General features: G+C 38.1%; 1 protein-coding gene across 6 annotated transcripts in view; it reads left to right on the plus strand.

Moving 5' to 3' along the window:
- Positions 1-2550: 2550 nt before the first annotated feature.
- The window catches only part of LOC116109990 (mitochondrial Rho GTPase 1-like), a 41161-nt gene continuing 16317 nt past the window's right edge, over positions 2551-27394 (plus strand). The window contains exons 1-15 of one of the 6 annotated variants that reach the window (XM_031396237.1): positions 2551-3028; positions 3124-3631; positions 3838-3994; positions 4095-4244; positions 4342-4518; positions 4620-4871; positions 5091-5159; positions 5295-5350; positions 5533-5614; positions 6797-7008; positions 7188-7257; positions 7656-7768; positions 8110-8260; positions 8389-8575; positions 8697-9473. In XM_031396237.1, coding sequence (XP_031252097.1) covers positions 3381-3631; positions 3838-3994; positions 4095-4244; positions 4342-4518; positions 4620-4871; positions 5091-5159; positions 5295-5350; positions 5533-5614; positions 6797-7008; positions 7188-7257; positions 7656-7768; positions 8110-8260; positions 8389-8575; positions 8697-8764 — 1995 coding nt within the window. In that variant the 5' untranslated portion in view covers positions 2551-3028; positions 3124-3380 and the 3' untranslated portion in view covers positions 8765-9473. Of the gene's footprint in view, positions 3678-3837; positions 3995-4094; positions 4245-4341; positions 4519-4619; positions 4872-5090; positions 5160-5294; positions 5351-5532; positions 5615-6796; positions 7009-7187; positions 7258-7655; positions 7769-8109; positions 8261-8388; positions 8576-8696; positions 9477-27394 lie in introns of those variants that run through there. The other 5 variants (XM_031396238.1, XM_031396236.1, XM_031396241.1 and 2 more) reach the window with 5 other exon arrangements.

Raw genomic sequence — 27394 nt, forward strand, 5'->3', positions numbered from 1 at the left:
GAGGTTCCAGCCGTGCCACTAGTAAGATGGGGCCGTGACATTTAAAGAAAGAGCTAGTAGAAACGAATTATGAGAAATGAGAAAGAGATAATAGAGAGAATTAAAGGATGAGAAAACTTGAGAAAGCTTGAGAAAGAATGAGATAGAATAAGAGAGAACCATGATTTTCCCTCATGGTGAGTATGATGAGAATAAGAGAGAACCATGATTTTCCTTCATGGTGAGTATGATGAGAATAAGAGAGAACCATGATTTTCCTTCATGGTGAGTATGATGAGCATAAGAGAGAACCATGATTTTTCTTCATGGTGAGTATGATGAGAATAAAAGAGAACCATGATTTCCCTTCATGGTGAGTAAGCATAAGAGAAGAAGAAAAGAGAATGAGAACAGAGAGAAAGAAAGAATAAAAAGAGCAGAACAGAGTTAAAGGAGAATAAAAGTATTAGTAAGAAAGAGAAAAACAGTGAGAATTAGAAATAGAAGAACTGTAGAGTAAGGAAAGAATCAAAGAGTGAGTTGTGGGGACAGGTAGTAGAGGATTTACTTACTGAGCATTGTTGTGCTCACCCCATTGTTCTTCCTTATTTTACAGGAATTAGGAGCAGCGATCGGATGGACGTCGAGAAGCGGAGAGTATTGGCACTACTGTCGACCAATTATGATATTTTGTATTAAGTAGAAAGTTTTTAATACAGAGTATTTTGTATATGTGAAGAATTATATTTTATGAGTAAAGAAAAGTTTGAGCCCACTATCTTCCATACGCTATGTATATCTATAAGTTGCATAGTATGCATTATCTGAATAGTAGTAGAGAGCAGGTGTTACATAAACTCATTTAAACACATATACAAAAACGAATATTATCATTAAACTTCAATAAAAGCATGTACAGTTTTATGGTTTATTAATTTACTACTATAAAAGCATTTCTCTATAGAAAATAGAATACACAATACGCCTCCTAAGTGTGGGTCCATCATGTCTCTCAATACAGGAAAGCAGGATGTTGTAGGTACTTTATAATAATAAACTTCAACGTAAATGTGCTATAATCATTAAACTATGTATCTTGTTATAGTATGACATCGTGTAATAACCTCTTCACCTCAAATTTTTCCATTTTTGAACCACAATTCAGGTATTTTTCAAAGTAACCGATCTTCTTCAACAAGTGAGGGTCGATAATTAGCAATGGTTGGTAACATATGGTCTGTAGTGCTCCACATATTCCGATGTTATGAAAATATTCTTAATAATTGTCATTTTACCCCCTACAAAGTAGCAAATTATGTTTTTAATCACATGAAAATAATATATAATAACATATGTGTTGCAAATAAACCAAAAAAAAAAAAAAACAACTTAGTTTCACACAAGCAATAATGTTATGTAAAAGTACCCAAAACCACTCGAAAGCACCCAATACTCCAATCAAGTCATTACTTACATGCCCTAAACCACCAAATCACCCCTATTTGTTAATATATAAAGCGCCCAAATATGTTCTAAACCACTCAATACTCCCATTAGGTTATTTTCGCAAATGCACTATGGTGCCAAATAGGATCATATCGGAAGGTATCGGGCTAAATTTAGAATACTAAGTGTCTGATGCCTTCTGATATCACCATATGGGAGCTTTTGTCACCATTTCAAATATTGGCCTCATTAGCCTGATTATGTCTGATAAAGGCTATCAAGTAAATTTGCAATCTGTTTTATAATTTTTTGCGACTTCCTATCTTTTCCATTTATTAGTTTCTTCCAACAAAACAACAAAATCACCTCTTCACAAACACCCAATCACAATAATCAAGTAATAAACCGTCAAACAAACGTTCAACAATAAAAAAATTGCCCAAATCTACGTCTAACATAATCTTAACCTAAACTCTAACTACAATCTATCATAAAGATTAGAAATTGGCCAAACATAATTTTTTTAATTACTTACTTTCCATTTAAGATTTCAAAACGCAGTGTTTTATCACTTAACTGCTGAAAAACTTTGTTATATAAAATTTGTATCATGAAACTCCTTAAAAATGATAATAATCTCTTATAAATCATCATGAAATAATAAAAAGAATCCCTTAGAATATCAGAAAACTCCTAAAAATATAAGTAATGCTAGGTCCACAACCCAATCTTATAACATCTCTTACAAACTGCGACGTGGTAGATCGTAATGGTTAGCTCTTAATTGGATAAGCGAAACTCATATATGAGCTAACCAATTGTGAGCTATACGTCGGGGGTGGGAGAAAATGTTGTGAAATTGGGTTATGGACCTAACATTATTGCTAAAAAAATATACAAAAAACCTCTTACATAGTGAGATTTTTATGCTCTTTTTTTGGGTGGGGGGGGGGGGGGGGGGGGGGGGGGGGGGGGGGGGTATGGGGTTGAGTAAAAATTGATCCAGTTAAGGGGATATTTATGCATTTAGATAGCTATTCCGGAACAAATGAAATTAACCCCCGAATTAATATAAAACGTTTTTCCATTTTAGTTTCATGGGTTTAATGGATCAAGCCCACATGCTCACGGGCCTCTCGATTCGATCCAATCAACAGCACCACACTTCACAAGACCGCTGTCGGGTTACCCGGCTCCTTTAACACCCGTACATCCAACGGTCCCAAACTCCCAATCATGCTTTAAGCCTCAACCCTAAACGTTTTTCCTCTTGAAGCCTCTCCTCTCTCGCACAAAAGCCCCTTTACCAAATACACACACTACTTCACTAATTGCTCTCTCCAAGGTCTGATGTCTTCAACACCAAACCATCAAAATTTTTTATATCTTGAACAAATGCCAGGTGGTCCAGGGTCTAGTGCTCGGAGCAGCGTGAGAGTTGTGGTGGTTGGCGACCCAGGCACGGGAAAATCTAGCCTTATATCTGCTGTTGCCTTCGGAACGGTCCCGAAGAAGGTCCCTCCAGTTCATCCTCCCACGCGCCTCCCTCCCGGTTTCTACCGCGATCGCGTCCCTGTAACCATCATCGATATAAATTGATCCAGTTAAGGGGATAATTTTTATGCTATTTAGATTTAGCTATCTCCGGAACAAATGAAATTAACCCCCGAATTAATATAAAACGTTTTTCCATTTTAGTTTCATGGGTTTAATGGATCAAGCCAACATGCTCACGGGCCTCTCGATTCGATCCAATCAACAGCACCACACTTCACAAGACCGCTGTCGGGTTACCCGGCTCCTTTAACACCCGTACATCCAACGGTCCCAAACTCCCAATCATGCTTTAAGCCTCAACCCTAAACGTTTTTCCTCTTGAAGCCTCTCCTCTCTCGCACAAAAGCCCCTTTACCAAATACACACACTACTTCACTAATTGCTCTCTCCAAGGTCTGATGTCTTCAACACCAAACCATCAAAATTTTTTATATCTTGAACAAATGCCAGGTGGTCCAGGGTCTAGTGCTCGGAGCAGCGTGAGAGTTGTGGTGGTTGGCGACCCAGGCACGGGAAAATCTAGCCTTATATCTGCTGTTGCCTTCGGAACGGTCCCGAAGAAGGTCCCTCCAGTTCATCCTCCCACGCGCCTCCCTCCCGGTTTCTACCGCGATCGCGTCCCTGTAACCGTCATCGACACCTCTTCCAGGTGCGCTGTCCGTACACACCTACTCTTGTATACATATTATACATCCGTATGTGCATAACTCCTATTTCATATTTGATTTGATTTGTTTTTAGTTGGATTTTTTATTTTTTTATTTTAAGCTCTTAGGCTTTTAGCTTTAAAGTAGTTAGGTTTAAAGTAGTGTGCGAGTATCTTGATTTTTGTGCATTATAAATGTTCAATTTTAGGTTGGAGAATAAAGGTAAAAATAATGAAAAATTGAACAATGCTGATGCTGAAGAATTGAAGAAGGCTGATGCCGTGATTTTAACATATGCATGTGATCAGCCCATGTCTCTTTCTAGTTTGACTTCTTTTTGGCTTCCCCAGCTTCGAAGTTTAGAGGTTTTTATGTTTTACGCTTTTGTTTCGTTACTGCTTATTTCTAAATTTCACTAAAATGACAGCCTGCTTTTTTGTGTATAATATTATACTGCACGGATAGGTTAAGGTGCCTATTATTGTTGCTGAGTGCAAGTCAGATTTGCGAGGTGATCCTTTTTCCGTGAACTTGAAGGAGATGATGGAACCGATCACTGGACAGTTTAGGGAGATTGACATTTGTCTTCAATGCTCTGCGATTAAAATGATTCAGGTTTAATTGTTAGTTTTGTCAGTTTCTTAATCTTGCCACTTTTTGTATTGAGATCTTATTGACACGTTAAGATTAATCAAATTTACCTTGATGGTAGGTCCATTACATTTTCTATTCCGCTCAGAAGGCAGTACTTCATCCAGTAGATCCATTGCTTGATCGTGATTCACTACATCTGAAACCACGATTTGTCAGGGCATTTAAAAGGATATTTTTTCTTTGTGACCGAGACAAGGATGACGCCCTCAGTGATGCAGAGTTTAATGATTTTTGGGTTTGTTTGTATTTCTGTTTTTTTCCTTTTTGATACTTTCTTACCATGGCTGATTTATACTCTTCTTTGAGTGTCTAACATGTTTAATTGATGTTAAACAGGTTAAATGCTGTAAAGCTCCATTGAAACCTACTGAAATAGCGGCAGTGAAAAGAGTTGTACAAGAGAAGCAACAAGATGGAGTCAATGGTCATGGTGTTACCTTTAAAGGATTCATCACTCTCCAAGCACTTTTCATTGGAAATGGGCGCCTTGAGACTACTTGGGGTGTCCTCAGAAAATTTGGTTACGGCAATGATTTAGAACTAAGGGATGAGTGTCTTCCTGTCCCACTTAAGCTTGCTCCTGACCAGGTATCTCAACTAAGAGAATTTATGAACATCATTCCGTTTAAGTTTTCAAAATCCTACTTTTTTATTTACATGTGGCTGTTTGATCTACATTTATGTGGTTTTATAAAAATGTTCCTCTCTCTGCCCTTCTTTTTTTATTATCTGAATAAAAAAAGGAAATCTTTTATTAACTTTTCATAACATCTTTTGAGATATTTACCCTTTGATGCCACCCTGCAGAGTGTGGAGCTGGCAAGTGAGGTTGTGGAATTTCTATGTGGTATCTTTGGAATGTATGACAAGGATAATGTATGTTCTACCCTCTGCCAATATGAATTATGGCTTCATGCCATTGAGAGTGCTTTATATTTGGGCTGTCTTTTATGATGTTGACTAATACATTGCACTGAATCTCTGAATGCTTTATTCTTATTGCTTTTGTAGGATGGAGCTTTGAGCCCCGCTGAGCTTGAAGATCTATTTTCAACCGCACCAGAAAGGTGAAATCTGTTTTTCAGACTTGTTCCTCTATCCAGCCAATAATTTAATTTCTAGGTTTTGCTATCTTTTAGCAAATTTTCTTTTAAAAGTTTTCTGCGATAGGATTCGCTATCAATCCTATCCTGATGCCATTGTAATTACCAAGTATAATTTCTTATGTACTGTCCCTTTTTTAATCCAGTCCGTGGGATGAAGCTCGTTACAGGGATGCTGGAGAGAAAACATCGCTGGGCAATTTAACTCTTAAGGGTTTCCTATCTGAGGTTTGTATGACTGTCACTTTGATTTTTGCCCTTCCATGGGTTAATATAGCTAATGGTGACATATTATATCATGCAGCAATATTTTATGGGCTTATTCTTTCACTGTGTCTTGTCTCAATTTTTAGTTTATATTGTTAAATGATTAATCAGTTATGTTCTGTGATACATGCAAATTGCATTCTCATCTGTGATTAACACAATTTTAATATGCTTATAGGAAAAAGACTAGCAATAGTATTTAAACTCTAATATGTGTCCTATTTACACACGGCCAAATTTTAATTGACAAACTTGTTTTATGGAACTAAAATGAACACACACCTGGATCCAAATACAGGTCCATTTACTACAGGTTATAACTTAAATAGTACAATCAGAGAATGTGAACAACAAAACATACTAGTCGACTTGGCTCTACTACCATGTTGAGGAACCATTAATTCTGTTAGTTTGAACTTTTAGAATGAATCATGTCCGAACATTGTATCAAAGCCAGGTTGACCATGAGGTTTTTTGTAATCCCCTCGATTTTATTCATTAACTATGGTAAGCTGTGCTTAAACACATGAGCAGTCCATGTATGTTTTTGTGTTTATTTGGATTCCCATGACAAGTTTATAAATTATATTTGGCCATACATCGGATGGGGTTTGCCAAGAGTTTACATACTTTTCTAGGCTGTTTCCTGTAAAGTTTTTGGGATTAATGGTTGCTTAATAAAATCTTTTGACTTTTCAATATGTTATTTATTACTGTTACGTTATAGTTACAGGTTGCCTGGTTTTTATACAGTTTGTTTCATTGACATGTCCAACTTTTTATTGTTGCTTTTGACTCGTTTGCTTCTCCTATGATAAAGGCTTTACATCTTTGTCAAGAAAGACTTCACTGGGCACTATATAGTTGTACGAGTTGTATTGCTTCTATACAGTTTTTTAATGTCTTAATGTGCTTTCTTCTGTCTGTATCTGTCTGTCCTACCCTAGTTTTTTTCCAGGAACTTTGTCTCGTTTAGTTGTATTGTTTACCCCTTCTCGTGTACATTTTTTTGGATAGTATAAAGCAGAAGAATCGTTCTCCTTATATATTGACTTCCACAAATTACGATTTAACTTTTTGCATTATGCATTTTAATCAATTTGCAGTATTTGTTAATTGTCTGGTAAAAATGCTTGGTTGCAGTGGGCCCTAATGACACTACTTGAGCCACGTCGCACTTTGGCTTATTTGATATACATTGGATATCGTGGTGATGCTGCCAAAGTGTTTCATGTTACTAGGAGAAAATCAGCAGATCATAAGGAGCAACTAACTGAAAGAAATGTCTTTCGCTGCTTTGTTTTTGGCTCTAAAATTGCTGGAAAGTCTGCATTGTTGGATTCATTTTTGGGAAGGTGTTGACCTGTTACCAATTTCAATGTAGCATAGTCAGTTATTGATCTTGCTAATTTCGTACATTACTCTTCATCTAGTTTTTATTTATTGACTGTAGAGTCTACTCATTTTGACTTTCCATTTTACTCTTCTTTTTGTCTAAGGACTTATATTTTAGTGTCCTCGAATTCGATTACAGGCCTTTCTCAGAATATTATTATCCAACAACTTCTGACCGATATGCAGCAAATGTGGTCGACCAGTTTGGGGTAAGTACTAACACTAGAAACACAATGTTATCTGGTAGTTTTATAATTCTACTCCCTCCCCTCCATCTTGATGTCCACTCCTCCCTTTCTCGTGTATTCTCTAAAATTCCGGCCTGGAAGTGAACTGAATTTTTTTTCCTATTTATCTTTATCATCAATATTCTGATATTTGGGAGATCACTACATCGTTCATCTGTCATGAGATGTTGCAGACTTGATGGGATTTATCTATGTTATCATCATTCTGATATCTGGATATTATACATGTTCATCTGTAATAAAGACGTTGCAGATTTATTGGCATTTTTCTATGTTTTCAGCATTCTGATATCTCATACATTGTGTTATGCATGTTCCCATTGTCTTGGGATGTTACAAATTTGATGATGATGGTGCAGGGAACTAAGAAGACACTTATTTTGCAAGAAATACCTGAAGATGGAGTGAAAGAAGTTCTCTCTTATGAGGAATATATGGCAACCTGTGATGTTGCTTTATTCGTCTATGATAGGTACTTGAATACTCTTATGCATATATTTGCAACGTGAACTCTTCTTGTTGGATTAGTGCTTGTGATTGTTTGTCTATGTATTTCTTTACTACTGTCATTTTATTGGATTTACTGCCTCTCCTCTCCCTTCTGTCATGCATTTGCCTGTGCACCATGGTCAGAATTAAAGTTGGGGTGATGCTTTTAATTTATCTTCGTTGGCTTTTTGTGATATAACAAGAGTATGTATGCACAGTAATATAATTTCATTCCCTCTATGTTGTTTGTGAGTCGTTCAGTCATGATATTTTAATTTATTTGAATATGTAGATATCATGAACTGCATTGTTTCTAATTTCCAGTTCAGTTGAACATTCATGGAAAAGGACAAAGGAACTGCTGGTGGAGGTTGCCAGGCAAGGGGAAGTCAGCGGTCGTGGGGTGCCATGCCTTCTTATTGCAGCCAAGGATGACTTGGATCCATGTCAAATCACCGTACAAGATTCAGCAATGGTACAGAACAGTCTTTGGCTACTTAGACTACGTACAAGTATAAACATCTTTGGATGATTGTTCCTACAAAAATTCCTAGTCATTGATTATGGAGAACAAATAATTTCCTTTCCTTTTCCAATTTTTAGGTTAGTCAGGAGATGGGAATCAAGCCTCCTATTCGTGTAAGCATGATAGTAGGAGATTCCAAAATTTTTTTCAGAAGAATTGTGAGGGCAGCTGAACACCCTCATTTGAACATTCCTGAAACTGAGGTGGGGAAGGGTAGGAAGCGATACCGCCATCTTGTCAACAACTCACTTATGTTTGTTTCTGGTGTGTTTGTTGTCTACTAGTTCCACATCTCCCAGGATTACATCCATGAATTTGTATAGCACTGATTTTATTTTGTTAATGTACATTTTCTAACTGGGATTGTATGTTTGATTTTTGTTAGGGTCTGCCGTTACTATTGTTGGACTGGCAGCTTATCGAGCCTATGCTGCTAGGAGGAATTCTAACTGAGTGTCAGGAGCGAAAGCTATGTTTAGCAGGAAACTTTAAGAGGTATTGGGGATTTGGCCATTAATCAACTGCATTTTGCTGTCTCGTCGATCCCCATAAATGGTTGGTTCTTAAAGAGGTAGTGGGGATGTCATTGCCATCAATGGATGTTATCATAGAATGAATTGTCGAAAGCTCCATTTCTTCAAAGCTTTAAAGTTGCAAAACTGGATTTAATTGTAATAAGCTCGTTTAATCTATTAGCATATGCTTCAAGAATTGCGGGGAGTTGAATGAAAATAGCTTTCGGATATGGCATGAATCGTGAGAACCTCAGTTCACAGCTAGTTTGTCACATAAAGATTGGTTTGCTTAACCGCACAACTTGAATTTTCCTTCTACAGCAACCTGCTCAAGAATATTAATGGGTTGACTGTTAGAACCATTCGGTTTCCTGTGACAAGGTTACCTAAGGAAAAAAGATTATGGCAGTTGAAGTAAACATGAGCATATCACGAAAAAGTGTTGGAGTTCGATAACAGTGGCGATTCATTCATCGTATAATAACTATTATCATGAGTGTCACAAGACCCGAATCGATTTTTAACAAAGGAGATCACCAAAATATCCCACAAAGCAAACTACTGGGAAAAAAAATCAATAATGGGCGGGCAGCCCAGATCAATGGGAGAAGACTAAAGAGTAGTACCTTGAAAGAATCTTGGTGGCTAGCGCTGGAGTTAATTTTCTTTCGGGCATAGTAAGCAGGCCCTATCACAATTATGTAAAATCAAACTCAATAAATAGTAACGTGAAACAACATTCATAACATGACACTTATAAGATGAAAAAAATTATTAAAAGTTTCAATAAATAGTAAATCCTCCAGTCAAATTTGAGCAGATCCTTTCATACATACATCTGCTTCAATTTGCTTACTTAAAATAAGAAAACATAAGTCCTCAGTGCATCAGCTTCAAGCGAATATAGTGACATTCAACCCTTACTATTAAATATATTAATAGGTAGAACCCACACTGCATGATTCAGTGTGTAAATTCACGACAAAAAACATGCATATTTCAGAGTTATTTCCGAGTGTAAATTCATGACAAAAAATATGGGCTCATAGGACCGGTCCCAGAACTGGGCCCAAGACTGGTCCTTCAAAAATTAGGCCTCCACACCACTGACAGAATTTTATCTTACGAACATTGCCCTACAAGATATTATAAACAAAAACCATGAGAAATAATGGCATATAGACAAATTAATATATTATATTAAGATTCTTAGTCTTAGGTTGACATGATAGATTACATATAAATAAATTAAAAAAAAAAAAAAACTCAGCCATTAGTACTATAAAAATATACATATTCTATCATTGCTTGATTAAAGTGATTTGTTTGCTACCATCTTTTATATAATAATCAGCTGAGGCTACCTCTACCAGTGAGAATTCCAATATTAATGCTTAATGCAAGGTCAATATTTACCATCAAACAAGAAGCATGGATCTTTTCAAAATTTGTCCGCAACATCAACCTATTTCACAAACACTTCAAAAGTGACAAAAACTCACCATGCAATGAACAACAACCTAGGGTAGTTATATCCCACATGCCTAAAATCCAATTCATACACGTTATGAATATTATGCCACAATGGATCAGATAAACACTATCCATGCAGATGAGAAATTGTTAAATAAAAACAAGAAGAATTTTTCTTGCCAACTTCTTGGGATTTCATATCCCACAAGTTTCCCTGCCACTAAGTTGTAGGGCTGGAATTAGCCGTTCATTTATGACTTGGTGAACACGGGGATAAGAAAGGTCAAGGGATTTCGAAGTATAACAAAATTAAAAATTTCAATCTATCTTACTATTTGCTAGAAGAGAACAGAAACACTTAAAAAATATTCATGATACTGAGTTGTATTTAGGAAGTAAAACAATAAGACCTCTAATAATAGACCTAAACCCAAATCCAAATTACCTAGTAGTGCAAGTCAAGAATAGGCAAGCTGAAAGGTCAAAAGTTTAATTGAGCTTCCAGGGAGAGACCTCCAAATAGAGTGTCCAAACTCCATCAAAAGCTTCTATTTTCACCTAAAGTGACTCAAAATAACATCTCAAAGCAATGAGCAACTCTATTCTTCATAATCATTTGGCATAACTGAATCAAAAGCTTCTATTTTCACCCGTAGTGGCTCAAAATAACACATCTCAAAGCAATAAGCAACTCTATTCTTTATAATCAGCATGTGTTATGCCTAAAATAAGGGCTGACCTATGCTGATATCATCAAGCACCAATCAAAATCCAAGAAAACATTACACTGCCCAGAACATGACATGTCTCCACAGGCAAAAGGAATATAGCTATCACAGACCAAATTGACTCAAGATTTTGTGCTTGAGTGAATTTGGTTCACACACCTATCCAAGCCCCATTTAATTTAAAGATATTATTTGAGTTCCCAATGAATGGGAATGCAGGAGGGATCTTCATGACATCAAGTCACTTGCAAAAGTGTAATAATTACCTTGAGCTAAACAGGTATAAATAGGCAGCTCCCCCTCATAAAATCGGGATTAGACATTCATCCATTCAACAAAGAAAATAGCAAAAACACATTACTAGAATGAGACTGGCTTGACATTCTCTAAGAACACTTAGAACATCAAACACTTGTAATCCTAGATCACAGCTTGTGACCTCTTGTAAGTTTGTCTAGCGATTAGAAAGTAATTTATATAAATGAACACAGTGGATGTAAGATTCACTTTAAGCATCTGAACCACTATAAAAATTATCTTGTCAACTTTACATTTACGTCTTTGCATGCTACTATGCTCATAGTACCTCACCCATTCATTGTAATCAACTCACGTGTGATTTCTTAGCACTTTACACGTGCAAAGTCATTAATGTCAAAATCAAGCATCAATAGTTTGGCATAAGAGGAAGGGCAGATTTCACATTAGCTCTCTATCTAGTAAACTCAACTGACCCATCGGTTTCTTTTTTCGAAGATCAACCACAATTTCTCATGGCTCGTGGCTTTGAAACTAAGCGTCCTAGCACTAGCAACAACGAGGAAATTCCCCACAATTAGGAAACAACTCCTCCCGAACGAGTTCTAACTCCCCAAACCATAGCGGGGAGCATGCCCTCGACCTCCTAGGCAAATCCTACCTTAATCTATTATTTGGGAAAGCTCAATAATACTCTCCAAATGATGAACCAGTGACTTGATCGTTTGGATAAAATAGTTCCACCCAATTCAGAAAGGGTGGTACCACTCCCAAAGATGCCTGCAAGTCACGCAAAAGCTTGGAAACGAGCACATCCTCATGTCACACGCATTACAGTGCAAAAGGGTAAACGCATAGCCGATCAAGGGTAGAAAGGCTCAAAAGGGCTTTCACATACTGCCCACGAGTAGAGAAATAAAAATCATGTTCTATGACAGACTATTCGCAAGTGTACAAAATCGTGCAAGTAATAAAGCTCGAGTAAACGAGTGTCGAATCCCAAGGGAACTACCTACCAAGTACCAAACTAGTATATTCTATTGCTATTTGATAAAACAGAATTTTAAGAATGACTTTAATGAAAAAGTAACAAACTAAAAACTAAATAAAGGCAGAATTTTAAACACTTTGAAGTAAAGATCAATATGACTAAACCTAGGGCATAGATTTCACACCAATTTAATCTTATGCATCGACAATTATTGTTAACCTAACTAAGCATATTCTAAAAGCCAGATTCCCTAAAATTCCACTAACTTTCTCTCGAACAATTAGCAAATTAACCCTTAAGCAACAACCCAAGATATCTCTAAAACAGATTTAGAAGCTAAGAGATCATTAAGTTCTATGGAATTCACCAGAGCCTCATAGATCTCGGTAACCTATCTCTAGCGTTCGCTCAATCTATGGTTTTATTACCTTAGACAAATTAGGTTTCATCTCTCGATCTCAACCCAACCCATGATATCATTCAACTCTCGGGCCCTTAAGAATTGAAAGCATTACACACAATAATAAAACTTAGAATTACTGCTCAATATAAAATCAACAACAATAACATCAACGCATATTCATAAATTGGGCTACATCTTTAGCCCTAGAAAAGAGAGTTAGTTCATAATGAAAATAATAAAATTCATCATTATGTTCAATGACATGAGTTCAAGAAAGAAAAATATAAACACTTCTCTAATCGGTGAACGAGAGCTTCCAGAATCCCAATCTCCAAACTAGTAGCCGTTTTTTTATCTCTCTCCAAAAACTCCAAAAACTTCTCAAAAATCCTTCTTTTATAGTCCTAGGGTTCTGATATTAATTAGGAAAAGAGTAAATGTCTTATCCCATTTAGATTCAGATTAGGATAACGCATTAACAATATAAGCCTGTGATCCATCACCGAGGCAGTGAGAACCATCACCACAGCGATCGTTCTTCCTGTCCATGGCATCCATGATATTTATAATTTGGTAATTCATCAACATAGCTCTCTGAATAAGCTTTCCAACGCCACAAGAATCGTCGAATTCCGATTTCCACAGCTCAAGTTATGATCCAAACAGTGAAGCACGCTCATCTTAAAGAATTTTCAGATTTTACGTTGTATTTCGACGCGTCACAACTTTGTCGTTTCAACTCCGATTCTTGCACCGTTTGTTCCTACTCATCATGAATTCCATCAACATCATTCTTTTCCCTTCAAAAATCTGTTTGAGCCTGAAAACACTCGAAATGAACCCGTGATCCCATAAATGGTATTTATGAAAGAATTAATTCAAATTCCACATTTTAAGCACAATTTTCCATAAATAAACCAATTAAATCACTAACAAAATATAAACATTCAAGCTCTTATCACACGGCTTGACAATACTTCACACCAAGAGTAGTCCCATGGCACATCGCACGGGCACGCCTATGAAAGTGCTAGACATGGAGATTCCCACCATCATCAGCACGATGGTTCCAACCATCACCGAGAGGGAAACACTCACCATCAGCATGTTGGTTCTGACCATCGCGTAGATAGGGAAAACTCCCCTAGCCACTTAATGCCTTCACAAAGCTCTGGCCCACAAGTGTCAAGGCATGATGAAGGTCCAGCCAAAGCATAGAAAGCACCGACCTACGGTTTTTCATCAACTGCAATCATAGGGCGTGTACCCACATTGCAAAAAGTGATCCCCTAAGGGATCCACTTCCTTAGATTGAGGATTTACAGCAAGCCTTGGATCAACTTTGAGCTCAACAAAATGAGGAAGGAGTGATCGCTAAGGTGTTTCCCTTTTCTCTAGAGGTTCTAATAGCACCTCTCCCGCTAAGATTCAGAATGCTAGACTTAAAGGCATTCAAGATCATCTCTATGAGTTTAACAACCTCATAGAGTTTCACCAAGTCTCAAATTTGACGAAATGTAGCTGCTTGGCAGTGACCCTGACTACCCATGCAGAACGTTGGTTCAGATCACTTCCACCAGGGTCTATCAACACATGGCAGCAGATGAGCTCATTGTTCGTGAGATACTTCTAAGCAAATAGGAAGTTTTCAATCCCGCTCAACTATTTGAGCAACATATGGCAAGAAAAGAATGAGTCTTTCAAGTCTTACATCGACAGGTTCCACAGGGAGCTGAATAAGGTGGCTAATACACCTAAACATTCAGTTAGAACTCTGATTATAGCAGGAGTTTGCCTGCAAACTAATCAGGAAAATAAACGGCAATCAGAAGACAATATTTCCCTTTCTCGCTTCTATAACCTCGTAGAGAAATATCTCCAAATTGAAAACTCATTGGCAACTCTAAATCGCCACAACCCTGAGCCTTCGATCAGTGCTCCCAGTCAAAGGGATGAATTTCATGGAAAGAGTAGAAGAAATGATCGCAAATGGGCAAATGACTATCAGATGAAGGGAAAGAAAGAATGTTTTGAGCCCAAGAAGACTTATGCCTCGTCGGGACAACTTCACTTCGTTGAACACATCGATCTCGAACATCCTGGCTGTTTCAAAAGAAGCTAGCCTGCTCATAGATCCAGAGCCCATGAAGGCACCCCTATCAAAGAGGAGCAATGAGAAATAATGTTACTTCCACAGGGACACCATACCAATGAGTGTCATGCTCTCAAGCAAGCAATTGAAGACCTCATCTAGAAAGGTCACTTCAAGGAGTACGTTGACAATCCAATTACCTTAAGGGAAAAAGATCGTGATAACAGGGAAAGGCACAAGGGTCTCTACCAAGTTGGGACCTATAAGTTGCTGGTGGGGTTTACGCAGTGGAAAACAAAAATAAAATCTCCAACAACAATATTGAACCCAATAACCTTATACCTGATTTACGTTATTTATGTATGAACTAATATTGAATATAAAATTTCTAGATTTCATACCAACGTTTGGAGGCTCCTTCAATTGATACAAATCATTCTCACTCTAAGATAAGAATGAACTCTTGGTATCCAAACAAAGACAGGATGTCAATCACCAAGCAATTCGATGTGCTAGCCAAACCCACAAGGATCAATGATAGGAATGCATGAGAATTTTCCAAAGAAAAATTCTCTTCTCCACTTAGGGAGAAAATGTGAGAGAGAATGAGGTGAGTGGCTAGGATTTTAATTAATGTGTTCTATTCTTTTATTTTAATTTTAAGTTGCCTTTTATATGCAACAAAAATTAAAACCCTAATCTAGTTTGGAATAAATTTATTCCATGACTAGAATAGTAAATCCCCATTACCAAACAAGATAATAATCCACATGGCATCTTATTCAAATTCAAATATAAATTTCATATTCATATATTATCTTTATTTTAAAAATATGAATATATTTAAATACATAATCTCACTAATTTAATTTTAGTATGAAATTAAATATAGGTAACAACGTCAACAAATTTAATTACACTGTGAGATTACCAAAATACCCTTTTATCACAAAAGACGAAAATATCATTTCCATCATAATTGACGAAAATACCCTTTCTCACCAATTCATCCTTAATTTGTCTTTTATGTGTGTGACCTGAAGGCTCTTTATCATATCAACAGTGAGCAGTCTCGTGATTGACACCAATCAATCTTTCTCACTAAACACAAATCAAGATTGGCCTCTAGAAAGGCATCATGGCCACCCGATAGATTCGGATTCAACCAAACAGCTTGCCTATCAATGATATGTTAGCGTGCAATCTGATCCTTTCATCATACATTATCTCATCAAGGTCGAGGTACAGAGGTAGTGTCAACTTCAGATATCCTTGATCTCTCGATATTTGATTATTGGACAAACGACTATAAAAAATTGGATTAAGCTATAACTCAATCCCACTATAGCCACAGATGCAATGTCGTTGCCATTTACCAAATTACTTAATGAGATAATTTCTTCCGTACCCAGGAGTGATGAATCTTTTGTCGATCCACCATAGTCTTGATACACCCCTCGATGTAGCCAATCACTACAATATTGATAGCTCTAAATAGAACTATGTTGGGCTAGTGTCAAACGACACCAATCGGTGCACAAGGCGCTCTGATGATCTCAAGTGTAAGGATCACATGCACCACCATTCGTTAGATGATTTATTCCATAGACACTCGGGTTACCATCCATATGAACTCCTCTGGTGGGTCTGTCTAGTGAACTTGCCTACAACAAGCACCCATGTGTTACACCTGGTTGTCGACAAACAATCTTAACAAGTGAAATCAGTCACTATCATTTGACAGGGTCATTCAATACTATGATAGGCTTACCGTATTATTTGTGTCCTTGGTCAGAATAATACCGGGGCTATAGATATATCTAGAATGGCCATCATATATGATCACAGGGTTCTCACTATCAAGATTTGAAACAGTTGATACCTTCGTAATGGTTCTACCATCCTACGGACATATATCAATACATACAACTATGATTTACACGATATAGTAGAAATTGCCTTTTATTGATTAATAAACATTATTACAAAGAGTCAATTCTACAATAATTGATTGGCTCTAGCGTATCTACTCTTATAGGACCAACATGGAGGGACCTTACATTGCTAGGATCTCTCGGCATGCACAAGATCGGTATGCCCGAGAAGCTTGATATGAGCCCTACAATGTCCTCAATATGAAACGGCAACCTCACAAAGCAGAGAAGAAGAAATAACGTTCTTAGAGAAAGACGCGAGATGAGTGCATCATCCTTATGCTGATGTATTGGTCATCGCGGCTAAGATAGAAATGTGCGAAGTCCACAGAATGCTGGTAGACAATGAGAGCGCTGTGAATGTCCTATTTCAAAGGGCCTTTAAGGAGATGAAGCTCAAAGATACAAACCTGAAGCCTATAGCCACTCCTCTATACGGTTTTACTGGGGACCATTTAACTCCTTGAGGAATGATAACTCTTGTAATCACTTTGGACGATCCCCACGAAGTGACCAAGTTGACTAAATTCCTGGTAGTGGACTATCCCTTCGCATTCAATGGCATCATTGGACAACCACAACTACGAAACTTTAAAGCTGTCACTTTCATGTACCATCAGAAGATGAAGTTCCCCACTCCGTTAGGGTGTGGGGAAGTGAGGGGATCACAGCATGAATCTCGTGACTACTACAATCAAGCAGTTCAAATTACATGCAAAGGGAAAGGGAAGCCCGAGGGCAAGCCAAAGCAATCAATGGCGATCAACAAGAACAAGTTACAACCTGGCCTAGTGGAGGATAACATTGATCCTTATATTCAAGAGGAGAATACCCATAGTGGGCCAGTAGAGACATTATCTGAGGTACCAATTGATAAGCACGAGCCAACTTGTACACTAAGAATCAAAAGTAATCTAAGCCCTCATCTCACCACTAATTTAACGAGCTTCCTTAGACAAAACATCAACGTTTTTGCATAGACACATGTCAACATGATTGGGATCAACTCCAAAGTCATATGTCATGCATTCAATATCGATCTTGAGATCAAGCCAATTCACTAAAAAAGAAGAGTCATCAACCCAAAGAGCTATACGGCTCTCAAAAGTGAGATGGATAAGGTCATCTTAATCGGATTCATCCAAGAAGCTCATTACTCTAGTTGGGTTGCCAATCCTGTTTCGGTGAAAAAAAAAAACCCAATGGTAAATGGCAGACTTGCATTAATTTCACAAATCTCAATAAGGCTTACCCTAAGGACAGTTTTTCCTTGCCTAGAATCGACTAACTCGTTGATGCCACTTCTGGGTACAAGCTCTAAGATTCATGGATGCATATTCAAGATACAATCAGATCCCGATGTTCACACTAGACAAGGAACACACCTCGTTCATCACAAATCGAAGGTTGTACTGCTACAAAGTCATGCCCTTTGGTCTAAAAAACACTAGAGCAACTTACCAACACCTAGTTAACCAAATGTTTTCCGAGTAAATCAAGAAAACAATGGACGTTTATGTTGATGACATGCTGGTCAAGTTGCATGTCACTTCAGATCACATAGCTCACCTCTCATAAAGGTTCAACATACTCCGAAAATACAAAATGAAGCTTAATCCACTTAACTGTTCATTCGGAGTAGCCTCAGAAAAAATTTTGGGGTACATGGTTAACCATCAGGGGATCGAAGTCAACCCCAAAAAAATCCAAGCTCTTCTAGATATGAAAAGTCCTACAAAGCCCAAGCAAGTTCAAAGCTTGAATGAAAGGATAGCAACTTTCAGTCGTTTCATATCAAGAGCTACAAATCGTTGTTTGCCATTCTTCAATGTGCTTAGAGCTAATAAGAAATTTGTAATACCCCACTTGAAATACGTAGCCACTGCTTATGGTATGGCCTAAAGGAATCCTGAATTGCCCCTAAATGAGTTTATATATGATTCATGTTCTTTGGTTGAGTTTAGGTTTTGGGTTTGGTTGAGTGGTGTACAATGGAATTGATCAAGACTTAGCAAATTTTGGAATCAGTCTTCGCCGGGGCGAAGGAGAAGCTTCGCCGCGGCGACGTTGATTTTGTGTTGGGGTGTGTTGGTTCTGGACATTTCGCGGGGCGACAGGAAGTTTTTCGCGCGGCGACGGGACGGCAGAAAAGATTCTTGAGTTTCTAGAGAATTTCTTTTGGACACAATGACCATTTACCCCTAATTAGTAGGAAAAGTGGGGAGTAAAATGTAAGGAAATGTCATGGAGAGTAATGTTAAATGGGGGTGAGTTTGTAAAGAATTAAAGGATAAAGGTGGAATTTTCAAGAAAGAGTAAGGGCAAATGGGAAAGAGTGGATATTATATGAGTTAATAAGGGGTGAATTCTCAAACCCACTCATTTTACCCATTTCCACCGCCTCTTCATCTCCATTTTCTCTCAATTTCTCACTCAATTTATTTTAAGGGATTTGAGAGTTTTGAGTTGGAATTTGACAAAGAAGTGACCTAAGCAGAAGAGGTAAGAATCCCTACTTAAAGATGAATTTATGCATGTAAGGGTTAAGTTCTTACTAAGTTTATGCTTAGGAATAAGAGAAAGTTATGATCCAACAAGAGTAGAGAGCTTTAGTGGAGCTACTCAAGTATGAGGTAAGTAAATCCAACTCAAGCTAAAGTTTAAGAAATCTTAAGTAGAGATTTATTTATGCATGTATATATGATGCTTATTGAGAAATTGAGTAGAGATGTAGTTATTTATTGAGAAATTGAGTTGAGAAGAGATTTATATTATGTTTGTTGGATATTTCCTTTATGGAAAGTGTTATGAGTAATAGTTTGAGTGAAGTTGGAGGAGATTGAGTATGTTCTTGGGAGTGTTTTTCTATGGAAGGGTTTATGCCCATAGAAGGGATTTATTCCCATTTTGGATGGTTAAAAAGAGAAGGAGAGTTGTAGTTAGAGAAGAGTTTTATGTGTACATGAGTTGCTGATGAAATGCCTAAGTGAAATCTGCCCTGTCACAGCCGTAACTTTCTAAGTAATTTTTGAGTAGCTTACGGTTTGAAACTGGGCTGAGACCAAAACATAGAGTTAGCCCTGTTTCTAAGCTTTGAAACGAGACCAGAACCGTAGTAATCAGAGGTGTATAATGAAAGTTATGGTTTTTTAGTGTGACCTGTGCAGAATGACAGTTTGAGGAAATCTTGCTTTGGCATTCAAAAGTGCATTAATGAGTGTGAACCATCCATATGCATTAGTTGTGCATTAAGAAGTAGCTTGAGAGAGAATATAGAATGTTGAGTGAGCTACTCATGAGTACTAGCTTAAGAGTAGAAAATTTTGAGTATAAGCTATATTATAAGCAATAGCTGAGTAAGAAAGAGTAGAGAATGTTGAGAATGGCAACTCTTAAGAGTAAAGAGAATGAGGATACTCTGATAGCAAAGAGAAAAGTTGAGAAAGAGTAGAGAATTACTCTAGAGTTAAGCACATATGATGGTAGCTAGTGATGAGTAGCTAGAGAAAGGGTAGAGATCTTGTGCACAAGAGTTGAAGAGGAGAATAGAGTAAGTTGTGCGATGGGGAACCTGAGGACGAGTAGAGTCACGCAGAGTGGAACACGAGGTTCAGCCGTGCCTCGGTTAGATGAGGCCGTGACCGTCACGCAGAGTGGAACACGAGGTTCCAGCCGTGCCTCCGGTTAGATGGGGCCGTGACATTGAGAGAGAGGAGATTGTACACTATATGGCCAAAGGTTCCGAATCCATGCATAACTAAATCGCATCGGTAGCGAATTGAGCAGAAGTCACGTAGAGTGGTAGCGCCCAGCCGTGCCTCCGGTCAGATGAGGTCGTGACATCCAATGAGTAAGAATGAGAGGAAAAGAAACAGATAGAACAGAGATGAGAAAAAGCTAAGAGTTAAGCTATATTAGAGTAGTAGCTTGAGTATGAGTACTAGTTTGAGAAGAGTGAGACAACATGAGAAGAGTAAAGAGAGATACGAGCATAGAGAGTGGTTATGCGATGGGGACCCGTGGTTAGGGTAGAGTATTCCCGCATGTGCGCCGATTGAGAAGCGGCATGAGTATGAGATAGAGAGTGGGTGTAGCCTGAGAGTGCATGCGGATGAGGGCTATACCGAGTACCCGAGAGAGAGATTATGACTCACGTGGCCAAGGGTTCCGAACCATGCATAACCAAGTTCGTCGGTAGAATGAGAAAGTCACATAAGCAGGAGCGAGTCCCGACGTGCATCCGGTAAGATGAGGCCGTGACTACTAAAAAGAGAGTAACAGAAATAGTTATGAGAAGAGAAACAGAAGAGAGAGATAATGCAAGAATTAAAGAATGGAGAAGCTTGAGAAAGCTTGGAGTAGAAAGAATGAGATAGAAAGAGAGAGATATGAGAAAAATGCGAAAGTTGAGTTAGTAAGAATAAAGAGTAGAAAAGAAACATGGAGTTCTTTTACATTAGTTACGTGTACGTCTCATATATGTATGTACCATGAGTTCTTCCCTGGTTAGTGAGAGTATAACGAGAATGAGAAAGAGAACCATGACTTTTTCATGGTATGTATGATGAGAATAAGAGAGAACCATGATTACCCTTCATGGTAGTAAGAATAAGAGAAAAAGAACAGAGAGAAAGAAAGAGTAAAGAGCATAACAGAGTTAAAAGAGAATAACAGTATTAGAAAGAAAAGAGAAAAACAGTGAGAAGTAGAATAGCAGAACAGTTGAGTAAGGAAAGAACCAAAGAGTGAGTTGCGGGAATATTAGTAGAGGATTTACTTACTGAGCATTGTTGTGCTCACCCCGTTGTTCTTCTCTGTTTTGCAGGAAATAGAAGCAGCGGGCGGATGGAGTCGAGGAGCGAAGAGTATTGGCACTACTGTCCACCAGCTAGATATTTTGTATTAATTAGAAAGTTTTTAATACATGGTATTTTGTATTTGTAAGAAGTATATTTTTATGAGTAAAGAAAAATTGAGCCCACTATCTTTCATATAATATACATATCTATATTTTACATAGTACGTATTATAAGAAAGTACTAAGAGGAGTTGTTACATTTTTGGTATCAGAGCAAAGATTTTGGGATTGACAGTGTGCCATTCTTGCCGCCATGACGTTCCGTAGCGACCGTTGTCAATTAAGTCTTTCTTTGCTTAAATGTTATTTGAATTGTTTAATGTGGTTGTCTGTCAATAAGATACAAGACCCGAGTTGAGTTGAGACTAAGAAAGCAGTGAGTGCAGGGAAACTTGCTTCCAAGTTGAATTAGAAAGGATTGAAACCTATCCAAGTGCGCACTACTAGAAGAGAAGAGAAGAGAAAGGTCGATACCAGATGGTATAGAATCGGATTGAGTCGATTCATGGTTTCTAAGTTATTATCAGCCGTTAGAGTTTAAAAGTGACAACAGACCCGTTGGTAGTAAAAGAATGGTTAGCGTTGAGTGGTTAAGAGACCGGGTGAAGATCCGGTATACCATTCTCGTGTCTTAAAGGGATGCTCGAGTTTGTGGGCATTAATAGAGGATACCCCCGATGGTTTGGTCATGATTTGAGAAGAGATTAGAAGATGGTGGAAGTTGAGATCAGTTGGCAAAGTTTCTAAGACGGTATAAAAGTTATTAGTTTTAATAGGATTGAGTACAGTGAAGAGTAGACAGTGAGAGTAACATCCCTTGTAAGGTTTGTCTGGAGTAGTGAGTACTTCGGAAGTGAGAAAAGACAAGTGGTCCATGGGCTAAAATCAGAGGAATTAGAACCCCTCGAGCTTAGAGTGAAGTTTGAGAGAAGGGAAGAATTATTCAGTAAAGGTGCGAGTGATCCAGAAAGAGAGTAAGAGGTAACAATTGATTAGATAGTGCCTTGCCCTACTTGGATGTTTTTGAGCACGAGTTCCCTAAAGGAGAGATGGGTGGAGGTTGATTACCGGGGAAGAATGAGAGTCACTAATAATTCATTTCCAGAATTGCAGCGGGCCATTCGTTCAGTATGTTGAGCAGTAGTGTGAAAGTAAGAAAGACGTTAAGAAAAGGGATTTTGGATAGATAGTTCATGTGTGTGCTGGTATAGTGATGTCCCATAACCAGAGATGCAGAGTGTGCCAGTAGTCTGAGAATTTAGAGGTATTTCTGAATGAGTTATCGGGTACCTCCGGAAAGAGCAGTTGAGTTTAGTATTGAAATGGCACTGGGGACAGCACCGATGTCTAAAATCCTTCTATAGTGGGCCAGCCGAGCTTCAAGGATTAAAGAAGTGTCTTTAAGAGGTTCGAAATAAAGGCCCTATTCAACCGAGGCGTTCTCCCTAGGGAACTCCGATCTTGTTTGTAGGGTTTGTAAGGAAGAAAGAAGGATCATTACGAAGTAGTGATGACAAAGAAATGAGTAACAGAAGAATAAATGCCCGTTACCATGGACGGATGATCTTTAGACCAGTTAAGGAGTACAATAGTATTTCCAAGAGTGATTGGAGGGGTTATCATCAGGGTGTTTCTTAATTGTCTTGCTCAGTTTGTAGAGTCTTACCTGAAGTTTGAAGGCATTACTTTTATGGTGCCCAGAGTAAGATTTACACCAAACCTAAGAGTTTAATGAATCTCCTTACTTAGAGGGAGTTGAGTATGAGGGAGAAAGATGGTTAGAGCTAGATCAAAAGTATAAGTTGAGATCATTTCAGCAAGGATTTGCCATGTTAATAGTTCAGTCTACAAATAGATGGCTCTTTACGAGACTCGGCATAGCAGACTATGTTGAACTCCAGTATACTGAGATGTGTGAGTAAGAAAGATGAGTTAAAGATAATCCTTTGGCTAGAAATGACTCAGGAATTGATCGAAGAGATAAAGTTAATCAGAAGTAGAATCGATCAAGCCCAAGTGAAATAGAAACGTTTGACAGATTTGAAGAGAAAAGTTATTGAATTCAGAGTGGGGTGTTAGAGTGCTTTATTTAAGACTTTTTCCCTACGACCGAGTAGTAGTGTTAATAGCATAGAAAAGTTAGCATCGAAGTACAGAAGTCATGTGAGATTATAATGAGTGGGAAAGGTGTTGATACTAACACTAGTATGGACGAGTGTATATAATGTGTTTTATATTCGATGCTTCGAAAGTATACAAGTGAGCCCTCCCATGTTTTGAGTATTGAGAGTGGAGAATGAGAGTTCTATGTTTGAGGAGTGTCCAGTCTAAATATTGGACAGAGAGATTAAGGAGCTTCCAAAACAAGAATTTCCCTCCAGTGAAAGTACGAGAGGTAAATTAAGGTATCCAGAATCGTTACTCGGAGTGGTTCATCGAATTTCGGGGACGAAATTCTTTTAAGGGGGGGAGAATTGTAATACCCCACTTGAAATACGTAGCCACTGCTTATGGTATGGCCTAAAGGAATCCTGAATTGCCCTAAATGAGTTTATATATGATTCATGTTCTTTGGTTGAGTTTAGGTTTTGGGTTTGGTTGAGTGTGTACCCTGGAATTGATCAAGACTTAGCAAATTTTGGAATTTCAGTCTTCGCGGGGCGAAGGAGAAGCTTCGCCGCGGCGACGTTGATTTTGTGTTGGTGGTGTTGGTGGACTATTTCGCCGGGGCGACAGGAAGTTTTTCGCCGCGGCGACGGGGACGGCAGAAAGATTCTTGAGGTTTTCTAGAGAATCTCTTTTGGGACACAATGACCATTCTACCCCTAATTATAGGAAAAGGGGGGAGTAAAATGTAAGGAAATGTCATGGAGAGTAATGTTAAATGGGGTGAGTTTGTAAAGAATTAAAGGATAAAGGTGGAATTTTCAAGAAAGAGTAAGGGCAAAATGGGAAAGAGTGGATATTATATGGTTAATAAGGGTTGAATTCTCTAAACCCACTCATTTTACCCATTTCCACCGCCTTTCATCTCCCATTTCTCTCAATTTCTCACTCAATTTTCAAAGGGATTTTTGAGAGTTTTGAGTTGGAATTTGACAAAGAAGTGATCCTAAGCAAGAAGAGGTAAGAATCCCTACTTTAAAGATGAATTTTATGCATGTAAGGGTTAAGTTTTACTAAGTTTATGCTTAGGAAATAAGAGAAAGTTATGATCCAACAAGGTAGAGAGCTTTAGTGGAGAATACTCAAGTATGAGGTAAGTAAATCCAACTCAAGCTAAAGTTTAAGAAATTCTTAAGTAGAGATTTATTATGCATGTATATATGATGCTTATTGAGAAATTGAGTAGAGATGTATGTTTATTTATTGAGAAATTGAGTTGAGAAGAGCATTATATATGTTTGTGGATATTTCCTTTATGGAAAGTGTTTATGAGTAATAGTTTGAGATGAAGTTGGAGGAGATTGAGTATGTATCTTGGGAGTGTTTTTCATGATAGGGTTTATGCCCATAGAAGGGAATTTACTTCCCATTTTGGATGGTTAAAAAGAGAAGGAGAGGTGTAGTTAGAGAAGAGTTTTTATGTGTACATGAGTTGCTTGATGAAATGCCTAAGTGAAATCTGCCCGTCACAGCCGTAACTTTCTAAGTAATTTTTGAGTAGCTACGGTTGAACTGGGCTGAGACCAAAACATAGAAGTTATAGCCCTGTTTCTAAGCTTTGAAACGAGACTAGAACCGTAGTAATCAGAGGTGTATAATGAAATTATGGTCTTTTTAGTGTGACCTGTGCAGAATGACAGTTTTGAGGAAATCTTGCATTTCATTTCAAAAGTGCATTAATGAGTAGAACCATCCATATGCATTAGTTGTGCATTAAGAAGTAGCTTGAGAGAGAATATAGAATGTGAGTATGAGCTACCTTATGATACTAGCTTAGTAGAAAATTTTGAGTATAAGCTATATTATAGCAATAGCTTGAGTAAGAAAGAGTAGAGAATGTTGAGAATGGCAACTCTTAAGAGTAAAGAGAATGAGGATACTCTGATAGCAAAGAGAAAAGTTGAGAAAGAGTAGAGAATTACTCTAAGGTTAAGCTACATTATGATGAGTAGCTAGTGATGAGTAGTAGAGAAAGGGTAGAGATCTTGTGCACAAGAGTTGAAGAGGGAATAGAGTAAGTTGTGCGATGGGGAACCTGTGAGTGACAGTAGAGTAAGCAGAGGAACACGAGGTTCCAGCCGTGCCTCCGGTTAGATGAGGCCGTGACCGTCACGCAGAGTGGACACGAGGTTCCAGCCGTGCGCTCGGTTAGATGGGGCCGTGACAATCAGAGAGAGAGAGATTGTACACTCATATGGCCAAAGGTTCCGAATCCATGCATAACTAAATCCGATCTGGTAGCGAATTGAGCAGAAGTCACGTAGAGTGGTAGCGCCCAGCGTGCCTCCGGTCAGATGAGGTCGTGACATTCCAATGAGGAAGAATGAGAAGGAAAAGAAACAGATAGAACAGAGATGAGAAAAAGCTAAGAGTTAAGCTATATTATGAGTAGTAGCTTGAGTATGAGTACTAGTTTGAGAAAGAGATGAGCAAACATGAGAAAGAGTAAGAGAGATACGAGCATAGAGAGTAGGTTATGCGATGGGGAACCCGTGAGTTATGGGGTAGAGTATTCCCGCATGTGCGCCGCATTGAGAGAGCGGCATGAGTATGAGATAGAGAAGTGGTGTAGCCCGTGAGAGAGAGGGCATGGGAGGGCTATACCGAGTACCCGAGAGAGAGATTATAGACTCACGTGGCCAAGGGTTCCGAATCCATGCATAACCAAGTTCGATCGGCAGAATGAGAAGAAGTCACATAGAGCAGGAGCGAGTCCCGAACGTGCATCCGGTAAGATGAGGCCGTGACTACTAAAAAGAGAGTTAACAGAAAATAGTTATGAGAAGAGAAACAGAAATGAGAATGAGATAATAGCAAGAATTAAAGAATGAGAAAGCTTGAGAAAGCTTGAGAAAGAAGAGATAGAAAGAGAGAGAATATGAGAAAGAATGCGAAAGTTTGAGTTAGTAAGAATAAAGAGTAGAAGAAAGAAACATGCAGTTCTTTTACATTAGTTACGTGTCGTCTCATATATGTATGTACCATGAGTCTTCCCTGGTTAGTGAGAGTATAACGAGAATGGGAAAGAGAACCATGACTTTTCTCATGGTATGTATGAGGAATAGAGAGAACCATGATTACCCTTCATGGTAAGTAAGATAAGAGAAAAAGAACAGAGAGAAAGAAAAGAGTAAAGAGCATAACAGAGTTAAAAGAGAATAACAGTATTAGAAAGAAAGAGAAAAACAGTGAGAAGTAGAAGAAATAGAGAACAGTTGAGTAAGGAAAGAACCAAAGAGTGAGTTGCGGGAATATAGAGAGGATTTACTTACTGAGCATTGTTGTGCTCACCCCGTTGTTCTTCTCTGTTTTGCAGGAAATAGAAGCAGCGGTCGGATGGACGTCGAGGAGCGAAGAGTATTGGCACTACTGTCCACCAGCTATGATATTTTGTATTAATTAGAAAGTTTTTAATACATGGTATTTTGTATTTGTAAAGAAGTATATTTTTATGAGTAAAGAAAAATTTGAGCCCACTATCTTTCATATAATATACATATCTATATTTTACATAGTACGTATTATAAGAATAGTACTAAAGAGGAGTTGTTACAAAATTTGAATGGACTCCAGAATGTAAGCGAACTTTCCAAAGTATAAAAGAACACCTCGAAAAGCCACATCTTCTGTCCAAGCCACTTCCTAGAGAAATCTTGTTTCTCTAC

The sequence above is a fragment of the Pistacia vera genome, unplaced genomic scaffold (genome assembly GCF_008641045.1).
Source record: "Pistacia vera cultivar Batoury unplaced genomic scaffold, PisVer_v2 Contig592, whole genome shotgun sequence".
NCBI classification, from domain to species: domain Eukaryota; kingdom Viridiplantae; phylum Streptophyta; class Magnoliopsida; order Sapindales; family Anacardiaceae; genus Pistacia; species Pistacia vera.